Here is a 23,155-nt window from a genome sequence, read left to right as displayed (position 1 = left end):
TCCTATTCATGAATACAGTTCGGACAAATCGGTGGGGCTAAAAAGCAGATTATTAGAGGTGGTCACACTGCGGCAGAAAGACAGACAGAGAGATAGTTAAGCATTGCCTACAATTCAAAGAAAATTGTCCACAATTCCATGCTTTGTTTACAAATGCAAAGTCATCCATAAGCATACATCCACTGTGCTGTTGTGCAACAGCTGCTGCAGTTCCACTGTCCTTTGGCAGGGGGCAGTGTTTCTCTTCAGTCTTGTTGCCGTGCAGCAGGAATCGTAATTAGCGGTGCTGAGAGCTGGAGTGAAGTGGATAAAACAGGACGGAGGCTCCAGCCTTATTTCAGCAGTGCTGCCAGGCCAGGCCTAGTGGCTCAGATTCACTAGCCGCCTCCGGGGCAAGATTAATACAGGCCCGGCAGTCAATAAGGGAAAAGGGAGATGCAATCATTCAAATGTTGCCGGTGAACTCACTGGGGCCCGAAACGGAGCATAAATCCAGCGAAGGACTGTCAGAGCGGCCGCCCCGTGTGCCTGTGACGTGGCTGGGGTGGAAGTGTTGTGTGAATGTGAATTGTTCATGTATTAAATCATGTCTTCTTCTTTCTTTTTTTCTTCCTTCTTTCCCCTCCCCGCAGCAATCTCACTGTCCAGCCATCCCTACCCCGGCCAGGTGGAAGATGAGGATGCCATGTAAGGACACTTTCATTTCCTCCAGCGTGCCGCTCTTTAGCACACAGGGCTCATAAAGGTGCCGGAATGGCGATGAGGCTGCCAAGCCCCAAAATCAAAGAACCCAGTGGTCAGGACAGTGAGGCAAATGCCTTGGCTTTAGATAAGATATGCAAACAGTGTGCTGCTATTTACATTCCACTGATGCTCTTGGAGTAATGCAGTTTGACTGCTGTATTTACTCCTCTTTGATCGTTTTAAATGGATTTCCTCTGAGCTTGGGTTATCGATTACTGGCCCAATATAATATGTGCACGCTCTCAAGGTGGCTCAGAGGTTAATTCATTCAGCACCGGCGTCCGAAACTTACTTGAAGACTGCTGCTGTGCTTAATTTGGAAGCCGAGCTCTGCACAATTATTTCACTTTTGCGACTCGGATGAGGTTGGCTCGGAGCCTGGTGGGGAGAGGTGTCTGAGGATAAGGAGAAAGGTGTGTAGGTGGGAGAAAAAGAGAGAAAGTTGAAGGCGAGGAGAGGAGGAGAGCTGTAAGATAAGAACAGAGAGCTTTTATGAATAGTTTAAAAACAGTGTGTATTCTCATGTGTCTGTTTTAGTTTCCTAAGAAACGATGCAGCGTTTGAACTGTTCAAATCAATATTCATAGTACGACCCGTGCACCGAGACTTTGTTCGAAGAAACATATCTACAAAGAGTGATGGAGAAAAGGTGCGGATCCAGGGTCATTTCCATTGACCTTTGTAATCGCTTTCGTTATGACAAAGAAAAGCTGATTTAAAGTCACTTTGAGAAGAAATAGGCACGTAATTCAAGGTTCTTCATAAAATGTGCAGTGCTGTTTAAAAATCAGAGACCACCCTGCATTTCAAGTCAAGTCAATGTTTATTTATATAGTGTTTTTTACTACAGGTGTTGTCACAAAGCAGCTTTACCGAAAAAAATCCAAGCTTCCAGTGAGCATTGCCAGTGGTGACAGTGGCAAGGAAAAACTTTCTAAGAGCAAGAGGAAGAAACCTTGAGAGGAACCAAGACTCAGAAGGGGAAGCCGTCCTCCTCTGGTCGACTCCAGATAGCAAACAATAACAGCAGAAAATGAGATTTGACCATTAATATAAGATACAAAAAGAAAGGAAAAGCAGGAGTAGTAATGTCAATGTTCAAAAAAATGCAGCAGCATTTACTTAATATCATATCATAAATTAAATGAGCCACTATGTTATTCATTTCTCAGTGTCAGGAAAAAGCAGAAAATAATAAACCATGAATTATATATTTTATCTTTACACAAATGGCACAACTACTAAATATTGTAGCATCAGGGTGGAGTAAGACACAGGGGAGGCCATGATTCCACCATGAGAAATGCTTTTTATTCAACACCAGGTCAGAAAGGCACAACAAATCATTGAACTGGCAGGGGAGGTCACCACTAACTACACGCTACCATTAACCCCCACCCCTCCACACACAAAACATACTAATAACCCACATCCCCCACAGAATGACACCATAAACACATACACATACCTCAAACCAATGAGCAACGGGCATTAACAACAACAAGTCCCTTTCCAGAGGGTGTGCGCCTTCCATGATCCTCCTCACATGGCCACTCGCATGGCCATGCCTCACAAGCTTCTAAAGATTAGTGCCAGCCAATGGCGGGTTGCTACAATATAATATTACATTATTCAGCATTTACTTTGTCCACGCTATGCCTTTATTACAGCTTCCATTCTTTTCCAGAGACTCTTTGCAGTGCTGATTTTCCACACCTCCAAAGTTCAGTCTTGTTTGCATTTTCTGCTTCTCACAATCCAAGTAATCCCAAATACATTCAGTGATGTTGTGGTCTGAGAACACCAGCAGCTTCTTTGTTTGATCTGCACATTTTGATTTGCCTTACAGAGGACGGATGGACAGAAACACATGCAGATTTTTCAGATGTGAGCAGGAGTAGTGCTTGATTTTCTCGTCTCTCAAAGATGAAAGCTTTAAGTGCTGTTTGTCTGATACTTTTGGTGGTCTACCAAGTTCTGCATGGCTGTTAGGAATCCCACTTTTAATATAGACCAGTTCTCCAGACCTAGTTTAAGGCCAAACAAATAAAAACGAAAGTGCAACGGAGATTCACTTTGGCCACTGTAATTTAGTCTAAGATTAGGCTTGATGTCTGTGTAGCTGGTCATATATCTTTTTATATTAATTCTTTGAACTTCAGTTTTTCACTTATTTTTCATTGACTTTCCCATCCCTTAGGCAAGTGGACTATCTTGTATCTAATCTCCTCAGAAATCTCTCCTGAAAAGTGAATAACTTGTACTTAATAGCCATTCTGACAGGACATGAAAGAAATGAAAAATTACATTTTCTGACATTTGCATAGTAATGTACATATGTCTAAATTTGATCCTATGTACATGCAGGAACTCTCTTTTTAAGGCTAAGTGGCTCTGTTGCTTGCTCAACACATATAAATATAAATGTGAGACTTTCAATCACCTTGACAAATCAAGATGTATAGGCCATTGTAACATGCACACATTTGTACAAGAGCTGTGGAAAGCGATATTTCCAATGAAACCATCCATCAGAAAGTTAGTGGCACTCAATCTTAATGTTGCCTACCATGCAGACCTTATGAATCTGAAAAAAAGGTTAAGTTAATAATAATTATCATAATGATGATAATAATGATAATAACAATGACTGTTCAGTCCTTGTTTTCAAAACTCAGGCATTCTTAATGGTATCAAATTGACTGATATTCATAAAAATAGATGACATCAAAGCTGTTGGGAGTGAGGAACAGGTGGTTCGTAATGAGGAACGTTATTGATATTTCAATAACAGATATTTCACATCTGTGTTGTTAACTGTGATGAATCATATTGGCAGGAGTATTTATATCTGCTCATCATGCTACATTTTAAGCCAAAGGGAAACTCAAACACAAACCCTAAACTAAACACTGAAACAGCAAAAGCGCTACAACAAAACTCCTGTTTTAATAATCTTAAAATATTCATATTTTGTGATGCAGCCGCCTGCTTTCTTCCTAAACAAGCTTAGTGGAGTTTTCTGTTAGTTTTCATTCCATCTAACCCAGTTTATTGTAACCAGTCTTAAAAATAATGATGCCAAAATGGTTTATTGGAATGATAAAAGAACAATTCCTGGTTTGCTAAAGTTCCTTTAAATAGATGATTCTTTCAAGAACCATTTTTGTGAATGTGAAGTATGAGTATGACGAATCAGTTTTAAAGCACCTCTATGTGATGTTAAGGTTGTGTAATCATTAATGGTCCTTTCTAGAGATGTACGTCCAAGCTGAGAACCAGTTAGGAGCCTTCATTTTTAAAAGTATGACAGATTTTGAGGATATTCACTGGGTGGAGTTGATAACGGTTGGATAGCATAGTGGATAAGACCATTTCCCCACATATAGAATTCACCTACCATCATAAACTGCTCTGGAAAAGAGTGAAGCTAAATACATTCTTAAAAACAAAGGAGCCAGAGGGACTCAAAAAGGGGTCTTGGGCATGGTGGTATAAAAGAGCCACTTTTCATTCTCCAAAGAAGCTTTTTAACGTTTGAAGCAACTCTACATAATGTAAATGTCTACACCAATTAGAGCTTCAATCAGACCTGAAATTTTGGTCTGAACCTAAATGCAGCCTGAGAATAGTCTTGATGCATGAACTGCACCACATCATTAGGTTTTAAGTCTGAATCCACCCAAGCCCAACAAAATTTTGTCTGTACTCAACCAAACCCAAACCGCATCATCAAGTTCTGAGTCTGAATCCGACCACAGTATAACAAAACTGGCTCATCATCACTCAAAGGGCGGAATAATTCCTGACACGTGGTACATTAATGTGTAGCTACAATAATAGATTGTGTATAAATAATCCATCCATCCATCCATCATCTAAACCGCTTATCCTTCTGGGTCGCGGTGGGGTGCTGGAGCCTATCCCAGCTGTCATCAGGCGGAAGGCAGGATACACCCTGGACAGGTCGCCAGTCCATCACAGGGCAGACAGACAGACAGACATATACATCCACACACACACTCACACCTAGGGGCAATTTAGCACGTCCAATTGACCTGACTGCATGTTTTTGGACTGTGGGAGGAAACCGGAGTACCCGGAGGAAACCCACGCAGACACGGGGAGAACATGCAAACTCCACACAGAAACGACCCTGGTTACCCAGCCGGGAATCGAACCCAGGCCCTTCTTGCTGTGAGGCGACAGCGCTACCCACTGCGCCACCGTGCCGCCCTGTATAAATAATATGAAACATAATTTAAAATAATATGCTATAAGAAAATAATCAGCTGTCCTCCAACAAGCTTAAATAATGTTTTGATTAATGTATTCATCAAATAATTCTTTTAATTAAATGCATTTCCAGATTGTTTTAACACAGCATTATATTAGCCTTCACTTGTGTGACCCTAAAACTCTATTCCTTTTCATACACTCTTTAGTAAAAGTGCTATTTAGAACCATACATTCCATAAAAAAACATTTCCTGCTTAAATGTTTTTTGCATGGTGAAATGGTTCTTCACATTGATGGAGAATGTGTTGCATATTGCAATATTCTTGAAAATGGTTCTATATAGCACCAAAAAGCAATCTTCTATTGTTACTATCATAACAGTTCTGTCTAAATTCTATTTATGGCTAGTTAGGTATACGTTTACTTAATAAATAAAGTTTCAGGCTCAATTGATTTTTTTTTTCCACGAACCAAACATTATGATAAGATTGTTCACATCTAAAAAAGCACTCACTTGAGATCGTGGGCCCCTGGTCTGCGTTCTTGTTTTCTTTCCTGTATTATATGCTGTTTGCTATTACAAACCGGGCAGAACCCCGTTCGCATTAATGTGCGAAATGTTCACTTCTGCTGCGCAGAGCCTGATTCTGCTCTTTAGATCGATTTTCTCATTTGTTCTGGGTTTTCAGCGTGCCTGGCCTTTGGCTAGGCAGCTGCCCTCATGGAAGAGTAGCAGCGATAGGCAAGGGAGGCCAGGCAGGATCAGACGTACAGGCCCAGCGGGTGGCTTCTGTAAGAGTAAACGTCATGCTGAGACAGAAATCTCCAGAAACTGTCTTGGGCCTTCTCCGAAAACATCTATGAAGAGCTTGAGAGATCTTAATAACTCACTGTGTGAGTTCACAACAGGTGAACCAATTCTGTGAAGGAGCAGAGGGTCCAGATTGCGTTGTGAAGTTTTTGACTTGGTGCTCATGTCCATTAACCTGTTATCTGTAGTTCTGCGCATTCTCTTCTCTTCTGTTCTTCTGAGTAAACGATGTTTGCGTGTCCTACAGGGTCCGTGGCCTGGTCAATGTTTTGGTTGCATTGTGTGTCCTCACCGGCTACTCCATTATGACAGCCAGCTTTGTCATCTACGAAGTTCAGGAGCACCACAACGGCTCCAAGAGGCTCCAGCACATTTCGGGCATCAGTGAACCCTTCTACTGGGTGGTCAACTTCTTCTATGATATGGTACTTCATTTAGTTCACTTGCTCACTATGAACTCAGAAAGCATCTAAATCATTTTTGCCTCTCAGGTTGGTTCCATCACACCAGAATGTAACCGTAAAATTAGTTAAAATCAGTTCAGTGATTTTATCTAAAGTGCTAAGAGTGAATGAAAGCTAATGTGGACCACTTGATTCATGATTCATGATTCATGTGCTTTCATTCATTTTTACAATGTTAGCATTGTTTCTTTGTTATTAGACACAAATAAAAAAGTGTATGGTGACTGAATAAGTTAGATCCAGATATAATGTGCTCTCTCTCTCTCTCTCTGTCCTCTATCTGTCTCTCTGCCAGGCTCTGTACATGGTTCCTGTGGTTCTCTCTGTGATCATGATCGCAGCCTTCCAGCTTCCAGCCTTCACTGATCGTCTGAATCTGGGAGCAGTCACGCTGCTGCTTGTGCTCTTTGGGTCAGTATTAAAGTGACAGAAAGGAGGGACTTTTAAGTTTAAGAAGCACTTACAAAACAGGTTACATTGAGATTTAGGAGGTGAGGAGCCCTACTTCTTTCAGGGGAGACAGTAATGTGGGAAAATATCTTTCAATTTACACTCTTATTAGGCGTTCCCAGAATTGATGTCACAGAAACTAGTAGGAAACGAGTTCTCAATATCTATATCTATATCAATATCTAAATCAATATCTGGTTGCAAGCAGGGCTTCATTTGTGCTGGAATAAGCCAGATTTGAATCCAGTACCTTCCAGATAGGATCTGGCACCTCGTTTAGACATTAAATATTCATGCAACGTGAGTTGAATGGAACTAGTTAATTTAATTGCTATCAAATGAAGTAGTTTTTAGGTTTAACTGAAGAACTACTTTTCTTTTACAATGTAGAACCATTTTATAAAGGTTCTTTGAAGAACAAATAAAGAAGAACCAGCCAACCATGCAAAGAATCATTCTAACTCAAGCCGCCATGCTTCTGTATAAAACCACTGCCTTTCCTAAAGAACCCTTGAAGAAACCCCATTTTTTCATGGGTGTAGGCAAAATGAATAAATGTATGTATCAAGCTGAAACACCATCAAACAGCAGGAAAGATTGAAAAGGCGCTTGCATAATTGTGAAAACCAACTGAATGAGAGAAAAAGGAGCTGCTTCGCAAAATCATACAAACACGCAGCACCTAAAAAAGACCACCATGAAATGTTAGATGCAGTGGGAGTAGATAAAAATCAGTACTGAATAGTTACATGAGTTTCACAAAGATTGCATTAGAATCTATTTCCATTTCCAAATTGTATTACCGAAGCTCAGCTTTTTGCATTTTCATTTACATACAGATTCTGGGGTTTCTGTTGTAATTTAACCTCTGGTTAGAAATCAAGGTTTCCTGCTGCGGAACAGGAACAGAAGCTGCTTACAGTTGGCCTGGCAGGCTGTACAGCAGTGATTTCCCCACTCCGTCAGTCTGCTAATTGCGCCATGAACGGCACTGCGGGTTAAGCCCAGCGCTGCTCCTCTGGCTGTGGGCTCTGAGGAGGCCCTGGGAGGCCCCGCCGCTCAGCGAAAACTCAGCGCTCTGTCTTCCATTCATCAGCCCCAGCGGTCCTCTGCCTTCCGGCCCATAAATAACCAGTCCAGCACCGCTGTCTGCTGCCCGCTCTCACCCAGAGCCGCTTAATTGCTTTTGTTCGGCATCCATGTGTCTGAGGGAAAAGTCTGCTTCTCTCTGCCGCACATTCTCACTCACACAGATAAACACTCACACTCGGAGCTCACTCTCCTCTGTGTTTAAGCACATCTACTTCCTTGACCCCCTCCACCCCAATCACCGAGAGTAATGAATAAAAAAGCAGATCATTTTGTAGTGCAGAAAAGGCGAGAAAAAGCCTCACCGTGAGAGAGCAGATGAAGTCATTTATCTTCCGCTCGCTTAGCTCAGCTTGTGAACATTTTTTTCCTTTATTCTTCTTCTTCTGCTTTTTTTTAACACCTCCTTTTAGTCATGGTTTGACTGGACATTTCTCCTCTGTACTTTTCCTCAGCATAGTTGTAGTTGTCTCCTCTCCATGTCCATTTTAATTCTATGGCTCTTTTACAGGTTTGCCACCTTCCCCTGGATGTACCTCATTTCAACCCTATTCAAGGATGCAGAGATGGCCTTCATCAGCTACGTCTGCATCAACCTCTTCATCAGTGTGAACACCATCATCTCCACTGCAATAGTCTACTTCCTAGGGCAGCTCAATCCGAATGATGAGGTAAGACTGGGCCAGCAAGAACAGCTTAACCTCTTGAACCTCAGGCTTATTATTCCATTACTAATCTTAAGGCTTACCCTGTATGTCTAAAAGTATACATCCCTTGTAATTACTTCCACTACTTTAAAGTCCGCCTATTGCTAACATGTGTTCAATTGCAAATAATGAGTTGTATAATCTCAAAAGAAAGTCTAGGTCAGGGGTCAGCAACCCAAATGTTTTGTTTTCAACAAAAATCAAACCACTTTGAGAGCCACAGCATTTTATGTCCATTTTACCATCTTGGATGTAAATATGTTTCAGTATGTGCTAATGAACTAATAAAGGCTAAAACGCAGACATTCTTTGCTCTGCTTTAAGCTTTAGCTCAGCTATATCCGCTTTTCTTGCATCTCCGGCAGGAAACTTTTCCAAAAAAGTAGAAAGGATTTTTGTAAAATGTCTCTCAACATTCAAATTCTTATGAGGCTGAAGTCGCTTCTCACTCACCAGCTTCTTGTTTGAATTTTCCTGTTCCACCTTAAATGGTGCCTGAGGCCTTGCAGATTTAACATATCAGGAAACCAGCTGAGTGCTTAATAAGTCCATATGTCACCAAATTATTGATGTTCATCTTAAATCTTGCTATGATGATCAGCGATCTATGCACCAACCTTCGGTGAATTAGCAGCTATAGGCTACATTAACTCCAGTGTTTAAGACCATTTATCGTTAAATCTGTGTTTGAACGATCAGCAGAGCTTTATTTTACTGCAGAGGATGATTGTTTTATTTTTACCTAAATATCTAATTCTGCTGTGGAGCCGCAACATGACTGGAAAAGTTGCATGTTGCCAAACCCTGCTCTGGGGTCACCATGCTCAATACCAAGCACCTATTAATACTCTTGATTTCAGAAGAAATGTTGGACGAGCAGGTGTCTACAAACATTTGGACATATAGTGTACAAATTATTTGGTAACTCTTATAAAAACTAATTTATGTAGTTATGATATTGAGGATTTAAAGTGTGGGCCCATATAAAGTCAAAGAACCTGAAAGATGTGGCTGAAACCAATACCAATTTTAAAGGGTTAAAAATTCTAATGAGCTATAATATTGACCGCTAAGATTATTTCAGATTGTAAAGCTATAATCAAATACGTGTAGTGAAACCATGCTTTACTGATAAATATGATCATCATTTTTTAGTTGTCACACTCCTTAAACCAAATCAAACAACAAGTCACAGTCTTAAAATTTTAGTGCTTACATTCTCTCTTCATACTCTTCACACATAAAAAGTGAGGAAAATTCAGTTTTCCATGATTTTAGCCCTCTCAATGATTTATATCTTACGTTATGTGAATTTATTATTTAGAAGTCCAATTAACTCAAAATTTTAAGACAGCCCAGTTACTTACTATACATCCCATCCCATAATCCTTCTGAATAAGAACCTCTCCCACTTTACTCTACTGCACATATACATATTTTATAAATACACTTACATTTGTATTAGCTGCTCAACTTTTAGCTGTACATACTGTATGTATGTGCTTCAGTACTTCATTGTAACTCTACTTTAATACCAGTGCACATCCTTCATATTACTCAGATATTGTTTGTTTACTGTCTTTTGTATATATATATAAATATATATATATATATATATATATATATATATATATGGTATCTTTTTCATTACTTATGTTATTGTATTTAATTTTATGGTGAATCAAAATTCTGAACACCATTAAAACACCATTTCTTTTACAATGTAATCCTCTTCATAAAAAGGTAGTTATGTTATCCTCTTGTTAAGTTTAGGTTTTGAATACATTTTACATATTTTTGTCAAAACATAATGGCGTCTTGTGTTCAGATTGATCAGTTCAGTCTGTATTGCTGTGATAATAATGGATGACTCATTTTGTGTTCCCCTGTGGCACAACCATCTATGCTTTTCCCCTGTTGTCAGGAGGTAGTGAGCTTAGTGAGGCCACGACCAGAGAATCTGCTAATTATCTCAGCCTGTATGCCAGTATATTGCCAATATGTCACTTGGGACCGAGTTCATTGGGTTTCTATATACAGAATATACCCTAAAAAATTATCCGCTACCCTGAGGAAATACATTATAGTTGATGTTGTAGTCACTGTAACATGTGACAAGTGGTACATTTAAATCACTGTTATGTATATATGAAAAAGACAAGAAAAACATCCCAAGTGGAATGAATGAAAGTACATGCCAAATGCAGCTAGCAAGAAAGTCCGATTTTCTAGGTATAAAAAAATAAAAACAAACTAATCCATTCTCTCCTTTGTCTCCCTTTTGCCCTCACAGAACATCCAGGTGGTGTACCGCACCCTGAGCTACGTGTTCCTGATCTTTCCCCAGTTCAGCTTCGGAAACGGACTGATGGAGCTGGCCCGGGTGGACATACAGGTTCAGATCCTGAGTGTGTTCGGAGTGGACGCCTATAAGAACCCCTTTGGCATGGACGTGTTGGGCTGGATGTTCGTCTCCCTGTTCCTGCAGGGCTTCCTCTGCTTCACTCTGCGGCTGCTGCTCAACAAGTGGCTCCTGCAGAAAGTTAGGTAAGGCCCCAGTAGGTTTATAAAACAAAGTGGAGTAAAAGTTAGAAATAAACTTTAATAGAGTGTCACTCCATGATATTACAACAATAAATAACGGAAAATTAAAAAGAGAAACACACTGTTATTGCAGAGCCATTTCGTGACAGTTAAAGTGCGTTACGATGGCCATACATCATTAGATGCTGAATTGTGTATCGGATATTGCGCTCGAGCAGTTATGGAATAGAAAGTAGTTGCTGGGTTTAAAATTGTGAAAAATAATTGTTGTTCTTGTCCCAAGATGTGAATATCAATTTATATGGCAGAAAGAAACATTTTTATATTATTGTAAATAACAATTATTTCAGGGAAGTTAAATAGTTTTATTATGCCCCATTTTTCACTTGTATAATTCTCATGCTCATGTTTTTTTGCCTGTCCCTGACAAGGCGGCTCTTCTGCCGGAGTAACTCAGTGCCTCAGACAAGAAGCTGGGACGAGGACGAGGATGTTTTGGCTGAGCGCCAGCGTGTGGACAGTGGAGCGGCTAGTTCTGATTTGCTGCAGGTCAGCCAGCTCACGAAAGTCTACCAGCATCTGAACCGGAAAGTTGCGGCCGTTAAGAAGCTGTCTTTCGGCATACCGGCGGGAGAGGTCAGTTAAATGAACCATACATGATTAAAATATTTGTTTCAGTAATTCCTATAATTATGAATTGTGAGTTATGATGATTATAGTGATTCTTTTCCTAACGAGTAACCGGATATGCAAAATAATGAGGTCTGGTTAGTGATACTATTCAGATTAAATGTAGAGCATTGTGTTTAAATGTGTGTGCTATTTCAGAAAGAATAGACAGTTTTTGGTCTTTTTAGTGCTTTGGATTGCTGGGTGTCAACGGAGCAGGAAAGACCACCACATTCAAGATGCTGACTGGAGATGTCAGCCCTACATGTGGCTCAGCGCAAGTCCTAGACTGGGACGGGTAACGGTTTCCCCCATATCAACTCTGTTTAACCATGTTTGGCCATAGATGTTAGCACTAGTGTTTAATGTACACTGCTAAATCTGCTTATTTCATGTTCTCAGGAGAATGGTTGACATGATAGACTGCAGGACAGAGGGCATAAACATCGGTTACTGCCCTCAAGTGGATGCTCTGGATGACTTGCTGACTGGAGAGGAGCATCTGTACTTCTACGCCCGTATCAGGGGCATCGCCCAGAGGGAGATTGATGGGGTAAGATACTCTCTTTGTCTCTGTTCACGAGTTAGATCAATGGTGTACAAAGCCAGACTCAAAGACAAGTGACAATGATCACCTGTTCAAATCATCCAACCAGACGTTTGTGTTCAGTTGGTCATCGACTACTAGTAAAAACGAACACTGAATCAATATATATGTTTTCTGGGTTGTCAAAAAGTTGGTTCAATGAAAAATGTATATTAATTAAGCCAGTCTTTGTTTGTCCCTGTTAGCAGCATTCAAAAGGGCCTCACTAATGACTATATGTAGGCGGTGGTAGACAAAGTACACAAATCTAGTGTGTGAGTGGAAGTAGAGATACCTGTGTAAAATATTCCTGGATTACTAACGATCCAACATTTCTCCTCTTGTGTTAGGGTAACATTTTACTCCCCATCCAAACCTCACATTACAGCATTTTCTTTCATTCCTGAATCTTATCAGATGTGCCCAGGCCTAGTTACAGTTGCTTAGCTATGATTGGCCATTCTGTATTTAGGGGAAGGATTTTGTGAAAGGTACATTATGATTGGTTTGATTTATTCGTGAAAGTGCATTGCATTATTTTCAATGTTATGCAATATCTAGTTTTTTTTCTTTATAGTGTCTTGCGGAAAGCAGTACAAAGTGTTAGTGTGAAATGTAGTGAAGTGAAAATAAAAACATAAGATGCTTGAAAAAAGTACTGCACTATTTAAATAATAATAAATGTTTTGTTAAAATTGAACGGAGTAGCATTACTGAGTCGAGAGAAAAAAAAACATACTAAAGTATGATCTATGTGCAGAGCTGTGACTAACCCTGTAAAGGTAGAAATAAGATTAGATGACCCTTATTAGTCCCACAATGGGGAAATTTCACCTCTGAATTTAACCCATCTGTGCAGTGAAACACCACATACACACTAGTGAACACACACTAGGGGGCAGTGGGCACACTTGCCAGGGGTGGTGGGCATCCCTATCCGCAGCGCCCGAGGAGCAGTTGGGGGTTAGGTGTCTTGCTCAAGGGCACTTCAGTCATGTGCTATCGGCTCAGGGGATCGAACCAGCAATCTTCTGGTCACAGGGCTGGTTCCCTAACCTCCAGCCCACAATTGCCCCTATAATAATTTATAAGCCAGAAGTGTCAGATTTTGGAGAATCTTTTGTACGATGTACATCTTTACATATTAATGTCACACACTCAGGCTCAGAAAGAAGGTCCAGCTTGATGTTTAGGTCTCAAATGCAAAATCAACATTGCGTGCAATTACACATTTCCACCAGAGAGGTCTCCAAATTCCCAAAACTTACACAGTGTAGCCTTAAGTAGAGTAAAGAAGTACATGAACTTTGTTTGTTGAGACCGTTTCTGTCCACAACCGCATTTAAGCCATCTTTTACAACTGTTACAATTATTTACACACATGATAGAAGAAGAGAAGTTACATGAATGTACTCTAGTACATTGTTTACCTGTTGTTCACCATTTGTTGAAGAGGTACATCACAACTAATAGAACTTGCCTGAGTTTGCCATTGGAATTTATGACAGGTACTAAATAATTAGTCATTTTTGCATTGTTTCATTAACCCTTGCCTGGTATGTTTATTTGCAGTAATTTGTCCTCTAAGAAACATTTTAAAACTCTGTTTTACTCTCAGGCTTTCGAGACTTTGTAAGTCAGCAGCTTTGCAGGGCACTGACTTCTTTCCACATATATCTAAATATAAGGCCGAGCCGGGCTCACTGGGGCCGTCTCGGTGCAGAGGGAGCTTCGTATGAGTAGAGTATTGAATTTGACAGGCCGGGGCTGGCGCTTCTCCATATTGATTAGAGAGGAAGCTAATTAATCTTCCATTCTCACAGTATTATTGGAAAGGGGCAGTTCTGGAAAACCTGCTTCGGGCCTCTCTCGTGAAATCTTCATTAGCCATAAACAAGCAAGAGAGACAGTATTTCTTAAGGACTTATCATGACAGTGCTGATCTAGGTAAATGTGACACTTTGGCAATCTGGCTCATTAAAAAAAATATTGTGTCCGAAGAGAAATGAATGAAGCAAAGCCACGCAGTGCATCTCCGAGAGATTTGTCACTGAAACGACGTTTGTGAAGTAAAGCAATTTAGTCCCAGGGAACACAGTGTAATATATTCAAAGCATTTATATGATACTAAAATTTAGTGTAATATTAAACATCCAGCAAAGTTTCAATGAGGAAAAACAAGATAGAAATTTAATAAAACATCACTTATAGGACCTGTCTCACAACTGTCTGGACTTGGTTCTAATATTCTGATAATTGACGGCCCTCAGTCTAACACTCCCAGTGTCCTATTCCACTGAAACAGAATAAACACAACAGTGTTTCTACATCGTCGCTGTCCAATAAAAACCATGTATGTCCATTTTTGTTGATTTTTATTTTTCTACATCATTTCAACACTCCAGCTGTCCTTTACATTGTGTGAGAATTTTATGATGAAAGGACAAATAGAAAGGCTCAAAAATCCGTTGGAATAAAGACTCTTTACATTATCTTACATTGAAAGGTGAGTGTGTTTTTGCCTTCTCCTGTAAACTTAATATTTTGGAGATACTTGTTTTTCTTTGGACAGTGACGATATGCAGGTCGAGTGGTAGACTCTCTCGATAAAAACATGCGGCTTTAATATGGTAACATCTTACAGACGGTAGCAAAGGTATACCTGAACTGGACGGTGCAGTTCTTATTCATTTACTGTTGGATGTGCATCCATGGAATGCTGGCAAATAAACTGACAAGTGGACATGCAGACAGTCATGCTTGCTAGGTTAGCTTTCGCTTGGTTGTTAGCTTTCACTCAGTAAGTTTTTCTGACTCAAGCACACGTAGGGGGCCACAATTTTGTTAAAGCTGTGTGGGCAGGACAAGCCACATCAGCCTTGTGACTGCTGAGGACTGCTTACATACCTGTGACCCAAGAGTAGGACTGCCCAGTTTACATCAAAAGACAATAATTTGGCAAAATTCAGTTAATGAATGTCTACAGGACATATTTTGTAAATGTATATTGTGCACCCACATAAGCAAGATTAACCTAATTAAAAAAACAACATGGATGCAGATTCCCTGGGGCTTTAAACTTACCTCCACTGTGCACTTTATTAGAAACACCTACCTTGTATTTCCACTCACTGGACAACCTTATAAGTCCACTATAAAGATAACCAATTACAGACTGCAGCCCGTCTGTTGCTGCACGATTTATCAGCTCCCCATAACCCCATTCATCACTGGCCTGTTTCCGAACTGTTGACCAGATATTATTTGTGTGGTGAACTATTTTCAACACAGCAGTTTCACTAGTGGCGTGATAGTGTGAGAGTGATCGATCACCAACAATCACCAAGAGAAGCTCTGTGGTCAGAAACTGACCACTGATGAAGGATGGCTAACACCAACAACGCTTCAACAGATGGGCTACAGTCTCTAACTGTACACCAGCAAAGTGGACTCGCATGCTGGAGCTTTCCAATAAAGATGTAATATAGAGGCCCGTGAATGTATCCTGATGGGCTAGTTTGAGTGCCATTAGTCATTTAAATGTTCCGTCTCCGCCCCCCTTCCTTGCTCTCCTCGTCCGTACCGCCCTCTGCCCTCCTTAGTGTGTTTATCTTTAAAGACATTGCTTTCTATAGTGAACAGAAACTGTGATAGCCATTTATTATGACACGACCATCGGAGTGTCTCCCCGTATGGGCATTAGGAGGGTGACACTCTGCACTGTTATGGTTTTTATCATTTTAATGTGGTTCGCCGCTTCACAGTGATAGAGGTAATGGCTCCTACTTGAACCTTTCTCTTAGAACAGCACACGGCCTGCTAAGACTAATGGAAAGAGCGAACAATTTCAGAGCCTTTTAGAAGGTGAGTCATCTCCAGAAACAGAGAAGGAGTGACTTCAGCATAACTTGAAGTCAAAGTGAGGACACTGTAGCTGTGTTGGCCTTATTTTCGCCCCTTATGTCTTCACAGAGTGATATGAATCATTCAGACATGAAAATCCTAAGTCTGAACAAGTGCACTATTACACCATTAAAAGCTTTTGGTTAAAAAAAAGAATGATTTAGAAGCCCTATCGGTCATCTCCTACTGTCGCTGCTGCCTCAGTGCCTCAGAGGCTTGGACATTAGCTCAGATTAGGAAAAGATTTGGGACATGCGGTCTCAAAATCCCAGAAAGCCATGGGAAATGTGCTATCCCTTTCGAACAGGACAGTCAGAGGACGGATGTAAACCCACTGAAACTGAGAGCACTTTACGGTTTGTCACAGGTCCACATTGAGCTGTTTAAATTCAGAGAGAGGCTGGTTCGCTCTTTTGATGTAGGAATCCAATTAATTAAATGGATGCAGCATGCATGACGTGCTTTTTTGTGGCGGGTCAGATGTCAACAGGCATTTAATCAAAACACAGTTCAGAGCGACTCATTATGGTGCTGAGACCACATGCTCAACATGCTAGACGAAGTTGTGAAGCATTTTTCGGGGGGGGCGATTAGTGCTTCATTGAACCGAAACAGAACAGGGTGGGAAGTTGCGACGGAGCCGACTTTAAAAATGTGAAAATATGCTTCATCTTAAAATATGTTTGTAAGTTAACTGGCAAAAATGAACTTCAGATTCCTTTCTGAACTGACAACGTTTTGTGCTTGCAGGTTGTGAACTATCTGCTGAAGAAACTCGAGCTGAGCTACCACAGGCACGTCACCAGTGAGCGCTACAGCTGCGGAACACGCCGGAAACTTTCCACTGCCTTGGCTCTCATTGGACAGCCTCAGCTCCTGCTGCTGGTGCGACTATCTACCTCCTACACGCTCCTCCATAACGCAGTTTACAGTTTATATTAGAATTTCTCCTTCATCTTTCTATCAGCTCATTCTCGGCCACCTGTCAGCAGTTCCATCTACTGCTACTTTAAAAACAGATTACTTTCAGAGACGTTTGGTGGACAGGGACATTTACCACAGCTTTTAGCTACTTCACATTGCAATATGTTCTATTCACACATGATCTGATGTGACACTGATGCGCTCTGCTGTACAGAAGCACTGAGCTACTCATTGTCCATTGGGAAATACAAGTGCTTACTGGTTTACTCTTGCTTGCCCCCTCAATCAGGACGAGCCCAGCTCAGGAATGGACCCCCGCTCTAAACGGCACCTCTGGAAGATCATCTCAGAGGAGGTGAAGGGAAAATGTGCTGTGGTTCTGACATCACACAGGTATGAACATTTATATGTAACTTCTTTAAGGCATGAATAAATACTATATCCGTTATTGATTAATCTATTCATCATTATTCGATTAATCAACTAACTGAACCATTACACACTCTATGGTTTCTTCTCACTTTTACCATCAAAGCGTCATCATCCGTTCCATCCATGCGAGAAGATATTTCCTCTTTTATGGTGAAACGAAACAAGGCCATATTGTCCTATATGTTTTCTCTAGTGAACTGCAATGTGTCAGAAAGGCCACGTGTATTTTATGAACCTAATATGGATCATTCTGCGGAACTGATTCAAAGTCAGAGTTGAAAACCCATTTTTTAACTGACTGACTGGGACACTAAAATCCCTTTCCTTTAAATGACTTTGTCTTTATTATGCTTATTTTATTAAACTAAATCATTGAAAATTCCACTTTGTCTCTTCAAAAACAATCATAACACACCAAAACTTTACCAAATGTTTGTTAGTAACTGTTTCGGTAGTGACACTTTTAGCTAATTTGAACAGAACTGAAAATGCTAGTCTGTGCATAACTAGCAAACACAGATTTGAACAGTTGTACACACATAAAATTATGATATTATTCATTAAAAACGTCCACTTAATTGCAGAAAGTATGTGTTTCGGTAGTAAAAATTCTTAAGGTTATACACTGATTTTACTTCAAAACAATGGGCTCTAACCGCTCACCATGTGGCCATGAGGGACAGGGATGCGGTCTTACTTTCTGCTCTAAGAAGCAGGGGCGTGGCTAAAACAAGGCTTTGCCTACAGACTAAAACACTGTTTCAGTAGTGACAAGAAAATGTGGGGCATTTTTTTAAATCTCTTATTTTATTTAAAAATTCAAGTCATGATAAATCAAAATGATCCATCTTCACTTTAAACGACAAAGAGATCTTTTTAAAAACAGCATTAAAAAAGGATTATAGGAGGGTTATTTTCACAAATGTAAATTGAGGGGTTGGGGTTTAGGACAGACAATCCCAATATAATGTACTCTAACTACCCCTTTTGTATATATTTAGCTTACTGCAAAGAACACCTTCACCATGTAAAGCATTTTTTTTTTTTGGAACTATTTTCTTTACTAAAGAACCTTTGAAGAACCATCCTTTTTAAGAATGTGGTTATCTGTGCACCATGGATTTTGATGGAAGGGTAAAAAAAAAGAAAAATTAATATACAGCCACTGCTAACATGTAGTCAATAAAAGACTATAAGAGTGTTACCTTTATTTAATGTCATGGCCTTAAATTAGCTGACTTGTTAGTACTGACTTGTTTAGGATTCAAAGATTAGGACTATTGACTTGAGACTCGCCTGTACTGACTTTTGACTTGAATCGAGACTCGACTATCTTGACTTGGAACTTGATTTGAGACTTGAATGTCTAGACTTGAGACTTACTTGTTACTTGCAACTTAGTGACTTGTTCCCACCTCTGGTAAAATAAATCAGCGTGTGGCATTGGAGCTTTCTGTGTGCTCCTGTGTTTTCTATTACTATATAAAAGAAGATCCATGCTGCCTTTAATGATGGATGAACTGTGATTGTACACGTTCAGAATGGTATTCACATCACTATGGAAATACTTATTACTGATCTGTTTACTCAGAGTAACAATAAAAGGCAACTAAAGTCTGAAATGTATTCTCATGCATCTGTTTGCTTGTTCAAAATGGTAGTTTTTGATACAGACAAAGGAATAATTCCTTACATTTCAAAATAAATACAATAAAAGAAATTAAGAAATTACATCATTACAGGAGAAGAGAAGATTAAAAGTCAGAAATGGCTCCTTTTTGCCTCACAATTAAAAGGTTAAGAGAGAAAAGTGAGGTAACCTTTCTTTGGTCTAATTCAGTTTGTTGCATTTGCTTCTTTCAGCATGGAGGAGTGTGAGGCTTTGTGTTCTCGTCTGGCTATAATGGTGCAAGGCCAGTTCAGATGTCTGGGCTCCCTACAGCACATCAAGAACAGGTCAGTGGCCTCTCTCTCTGCCTCCACAAACCTATTAGTCACCACTTTGCCTCCGCCTCTCTTGTCTCTTTCTTCTCCTCACACTTCTTCTCTCTCCACATCGAACTACACATCAGTCTAATACCCCTCACAGACACTCGTTTGCTTTGTCGAGAGAGATAGAGCTAACCTGTGTTGACCCAACAGGTTTGGCAGTGGCTTCACGGTGAAGATGTACCTGACTGCAGCCTCCTGTGATGTAGATCCAATCACCAAGTTCATGGAGCAGCATTTTCCCAGCACTTACCTGAAGGTAAAGGCACTTTATATGGGCGGGACTGATGAGTGCATTCTTAATACTATTCTTACAGATCAATGCGCTCTGTGTACTAGCTCGGGGAACATTTAAAGCCACCCTGCTGAGTGTTTCTCCGCTTGGTAATGGTAAGCATTTGTAGCTGTGAGCCAAGGAGCCTGTGTTGCATTTTCTTTAAACTCTGTTAGGAATCTTTAATTGGTAGTTTAGAGCAGGTGTCTCAGTCTCAGTCCTGAGGGAGTTTCTGCATTGCAGTTTCTGTGCTTTCCCAGCTAATTTGGCTCTTGAAAGACTCTGTAATTACATCTGTGAAGTCATTGAAATGTCCAATATTAGTGGTCAGGGAGACTAGACTTGTGATGAATGTTCTAAAGGGCTAAATCAGTTCAAAAGACAGTAGAAACTTTGTAATTACATCAATCTGTTGTGTTACATCAGGGAAAACACATAAAAATCTGTGGGGCTTAAAGTGCTGGTTTGGCCAAATAATGGAAGTTTACAGCCAACATTTTAGCGTAAGTCATCACACACTTGCCTCAAGCTGTTTCAAGTTGTTAAATGGCCAAAATGAAAAAATGTAAGCATCGCTACTTGTGTTACATGTGTAAACATGCCTACTTGCCCCATACAGCCATACTGGAATGTTATCTAGAGCAGGAATGCCCAAAAGTGGGGCTGCAGGCCAAAGTTTGTTTGTAAGCATGTTTCATTTCGTCTGTCAGAAAGTTGCCTAACCCCCTACTTTCTCAACCACTGAGAGTACAAACATATTTTTACCAGTACATATTCATTTATTCATTTTATGGCTTCATATTTTTCTTTCCAAATTGTTTTTGAATGATATGTAGTATCTAAACAACAGGGCTGGTTTCCCAGATTCAGATTAAGGCTAATGCTGGACTTTCAAATGGTGAGTCACCATTGGTACTGCAATTTAATCCAAGATTAGGCTTAATCCATGTCTGGGAAACCAGCCCATAGTGTAGCTTTATAGAATAAAATAAATAGTAAACAAATTTGTGACACACCACACAGTTGCCGCTGACCACACCAAAGATATAACAACACGTATGCAGCTGGCAGTCACACTCTAATAGAGTGTACCAGGCTGTGATACAAAGCCAAGAGGAGATTTAGAGACCACCGCTGTGAACAGTAAGTTTTTACTGTATTTAAAGGCAAGTGTGCCTCATATGTGAGGAAATCATTAAGGTATTGAAGGATTATAAATATATACACATATACAGGCCGTGTGTGAAATCATAGGGGTAATAAATTGCTAGGTACTTGTTTTGTGTTTGAGGTCTCAGCTATTTCAGAGACTTTCCAGTTTAAACACTAGAAAAACCGTCTTCTGATGATGCATCTTGAAGGTGGGAATTCTCTGTGGGGTGGATTCTTGAGGGTGAACCGTTTAAATTAGTTTTTTTTCCTCTGGCTGGCTGATGCAGAAGGAGGCCAGTGCTGATAGAAAGCTGAATATCACATCTACATTCATTAGAATTCAACCAAAAAAATCTATTATAAGATTTTTTTTTATTACAATCGAAAGCAGTGAAAGTCAGGAGGAAAAAATATGGTGTTTGTGTGTTGCTGTGAGTCACCCTGTAAATGGTTAATTCAGAAGTGAGAGCCGGCCGGTTGTATTTGCCGGGAGTTTTCCAGACCACGTCATACGTCTTTATGTGTTACCATCACACATACAGGCTCAAAAAAGATCCAGCTCTATGGGCTGGTTGAAAGGCCTCAAATGCAAAATTAACATTGCACTGATGAAGATATGATGACAACAGAGGATGATTCCATCACATCCTCAGAAGACACGTCCTTCACCAAGTTTTGACTGAGTTCTTTTTGAATACTCTTTCAATGCACTCACAATCATCAGATTTATCCACTTGGGGGAGGGGCCTGAAGAACAACCCATGTTACAAAATCTTACATAGTGTAGCTTTAAGTACAGTAATGAAGAACATGTACTTTGTTACTATCTACCACTGTATTTACTGCAATACAATACAATAATGAACACCCATGATGGATGAATGGAAGTTACATGACTATATTTAACAATATCAACATCTCCAAATCCCCAAAGCTTATGGACAAAAATATGTTGCATTGTTAAAAATAGCAGTAATAGCAGCCATTGTGAAGCAAGAATTGTGCTTTTGTCCATTTTAATAGGTAACAGTATGTCATAGAGCTCATTCAGCTCAAGCAGAGGTTGACATTTAGCCATCGGAGTTGGGATACACTGGTTTAGACTACAGTGGGCCATTACTGACTATGTAAGGCATAACTGTGGTCTATACTGTGTTTGTAGTGTGGTGCATTAATATGACATGCTCTTTACTGTACATCCGTGCAGGATCATCACTCGTCTATGCTGGAGTACCATGTTCCTGTAGCTCCTGGAGGTGTGGCTGACATCTTCGACCAGCTGGAGTCGAACAAAGCTGCTCTGAAGATCAAACACTTCTCAGTGAGCCAGACCACGCTGGATGAGGTGAGAAGTGGGAGAGATGTGACAAGAGGGGGAAAGTAGAAGCAATTGAAAAAGGGAAGAATAAAGGGGGAGGGGGTGTTAGAGGGTGAAAGAGTGAGTGACGGATGGATGGATGGAAGAATTGAGTTAGGGGGGTGATTTCCTCACTCATTCAAATATTCTGCTAGAGAGAGTGAGAGAGAGAGAGAATGAAGTCAGAAGAAATGAAAGATGTGAAAGAGCAACTGTGGCACTGAAATTGACAGAAGTCGTATCTTTTGTGCCTCTCCAGGTCTTCATTAACTTCGCTATGGGAAAGGTTGGCACAGAATCGCAGGAAGTCAGCGAGGCCTCTGACTCGGACAGTCTTGACACATTCAGTACTGTTGACACATAGGAAGACACTGGCGGATTGCACAAAATGACAAAAAAGGACTATGGAAAATCGAATAGAACGTTAAACAAGTTAATATAAGCAACTCATGAAGACTTGATCCTGGTACTGTAATTTTTAGAATTAAAAAATAATCAGTTCATTTATATTATTTTATTCTCTTTAAATGACATAATGAAGTATCTAAAGCACCTTGTGAGGAATTAACCTGCTTCTCGGGTTCTTTCTGTGTGTCTGTGCATCTAAACCGCCAGTATACACTTCTCAGGCCAAGAATAATTCTCTAATATTTATAAAATTTAAAACAAAAACTTAAATAATGAACAAAATCATGAGGGTGAATGTTCTCAAGTAGCCAAATGTATGTTTCTCCATGTTAGGTTAAAACCTTTATTACTTCTATAGTTCTGTATACTGTTCTACTGCAAGTGTGATTACTTCTCATGACATTGTTACAATG

At 40.1% G+C, this 23,155-nt stretch overlaps 1 protein-coding gene across 1 annotated transcript in view; it reads left to right on the top strand.

Annotated features, from left to right (window-relative positions):
* Positions 1 to 22,710, top strand: part of abca12 (ATP-binding cassette, sub-family A (ABC1), member 12) — a 63,278-nt gene extending 40,568 nt beyond the window's left edge. The window contains exons 32-45 of the mRNA XM_036568053.1: positions 633 to 687; positions 6,042 to 6,219; positions 6,554 to 6,669; positions 8,309 to 8,468; positions 10,798 to 11,051; positions 11,480 to 11,684; positions 11,906 to 12,015; positions 12,120 to 12,270; positions 16,957 to 17,091; positions 17,420 to 17,523; positions 19,426 to 19,518; positions 19,705 to 19,810; positions 22,185 to 22,322; positions 22,594 to 22,710. Of these exons, the coding sequence (XP_036423946.1) occupies positions 633 to 687; positions 6,042 to 6,219; positions 6,554 to 6,669; positions 8,309 to 8,468; positions 10,798 to 11,051; positions 11,480 to 11,684; positions 11,906 to 12,015; positions 12,120 to 12,270; positions 16,957 to 17,091; positions 17,420 to 17,523; positions 19,426 to 19,518; positions 19,705 to 19,810; positions 22,185 to 22,322; positions 22,594 to 22,698 (1,910 nt within the window). The 3' untranslated portion in view covers positions 22,699 to 22,710. The remainder of the gene's footprint in view (positions 1 to 632; positions 688 to 6,041; positions 6,220 to 6,553; positions 6,670 to 8,308; positions 8,469 to 10,797; positions 11,052 to 11,479; positions 11,685 to 11,905; positions 12,016 to 12,119; positions 12,271 to 16,956; positions 17,092 to 17,419; positions 17,524 to 19,425; positions 19,519 to 19,704; positions 19,811 to 22,184; positions 22,323 to 22,593) is intronic.
* The last annotated feature ends 445 nt before the right edge of the window (positions 22,711 to 23,155 follow it).

Source organism: Colossoma macropomum, unplaced genomic scaffold (assembly GCF_904425465.1).
Source record: "Colossoma macropomum unplaced genomic scaffold, Colossoma_macropomum, whole genome shotgun sequence".
NCBI lineage: Eukaryota > Metazoa > Chordata > Actinopteri > Characiformes > Serrasalmidae > Colossoma > Colossoma macropomum.
This window is presented reverse-complemented; position numbering and strand designations above follow the sequence as displayed.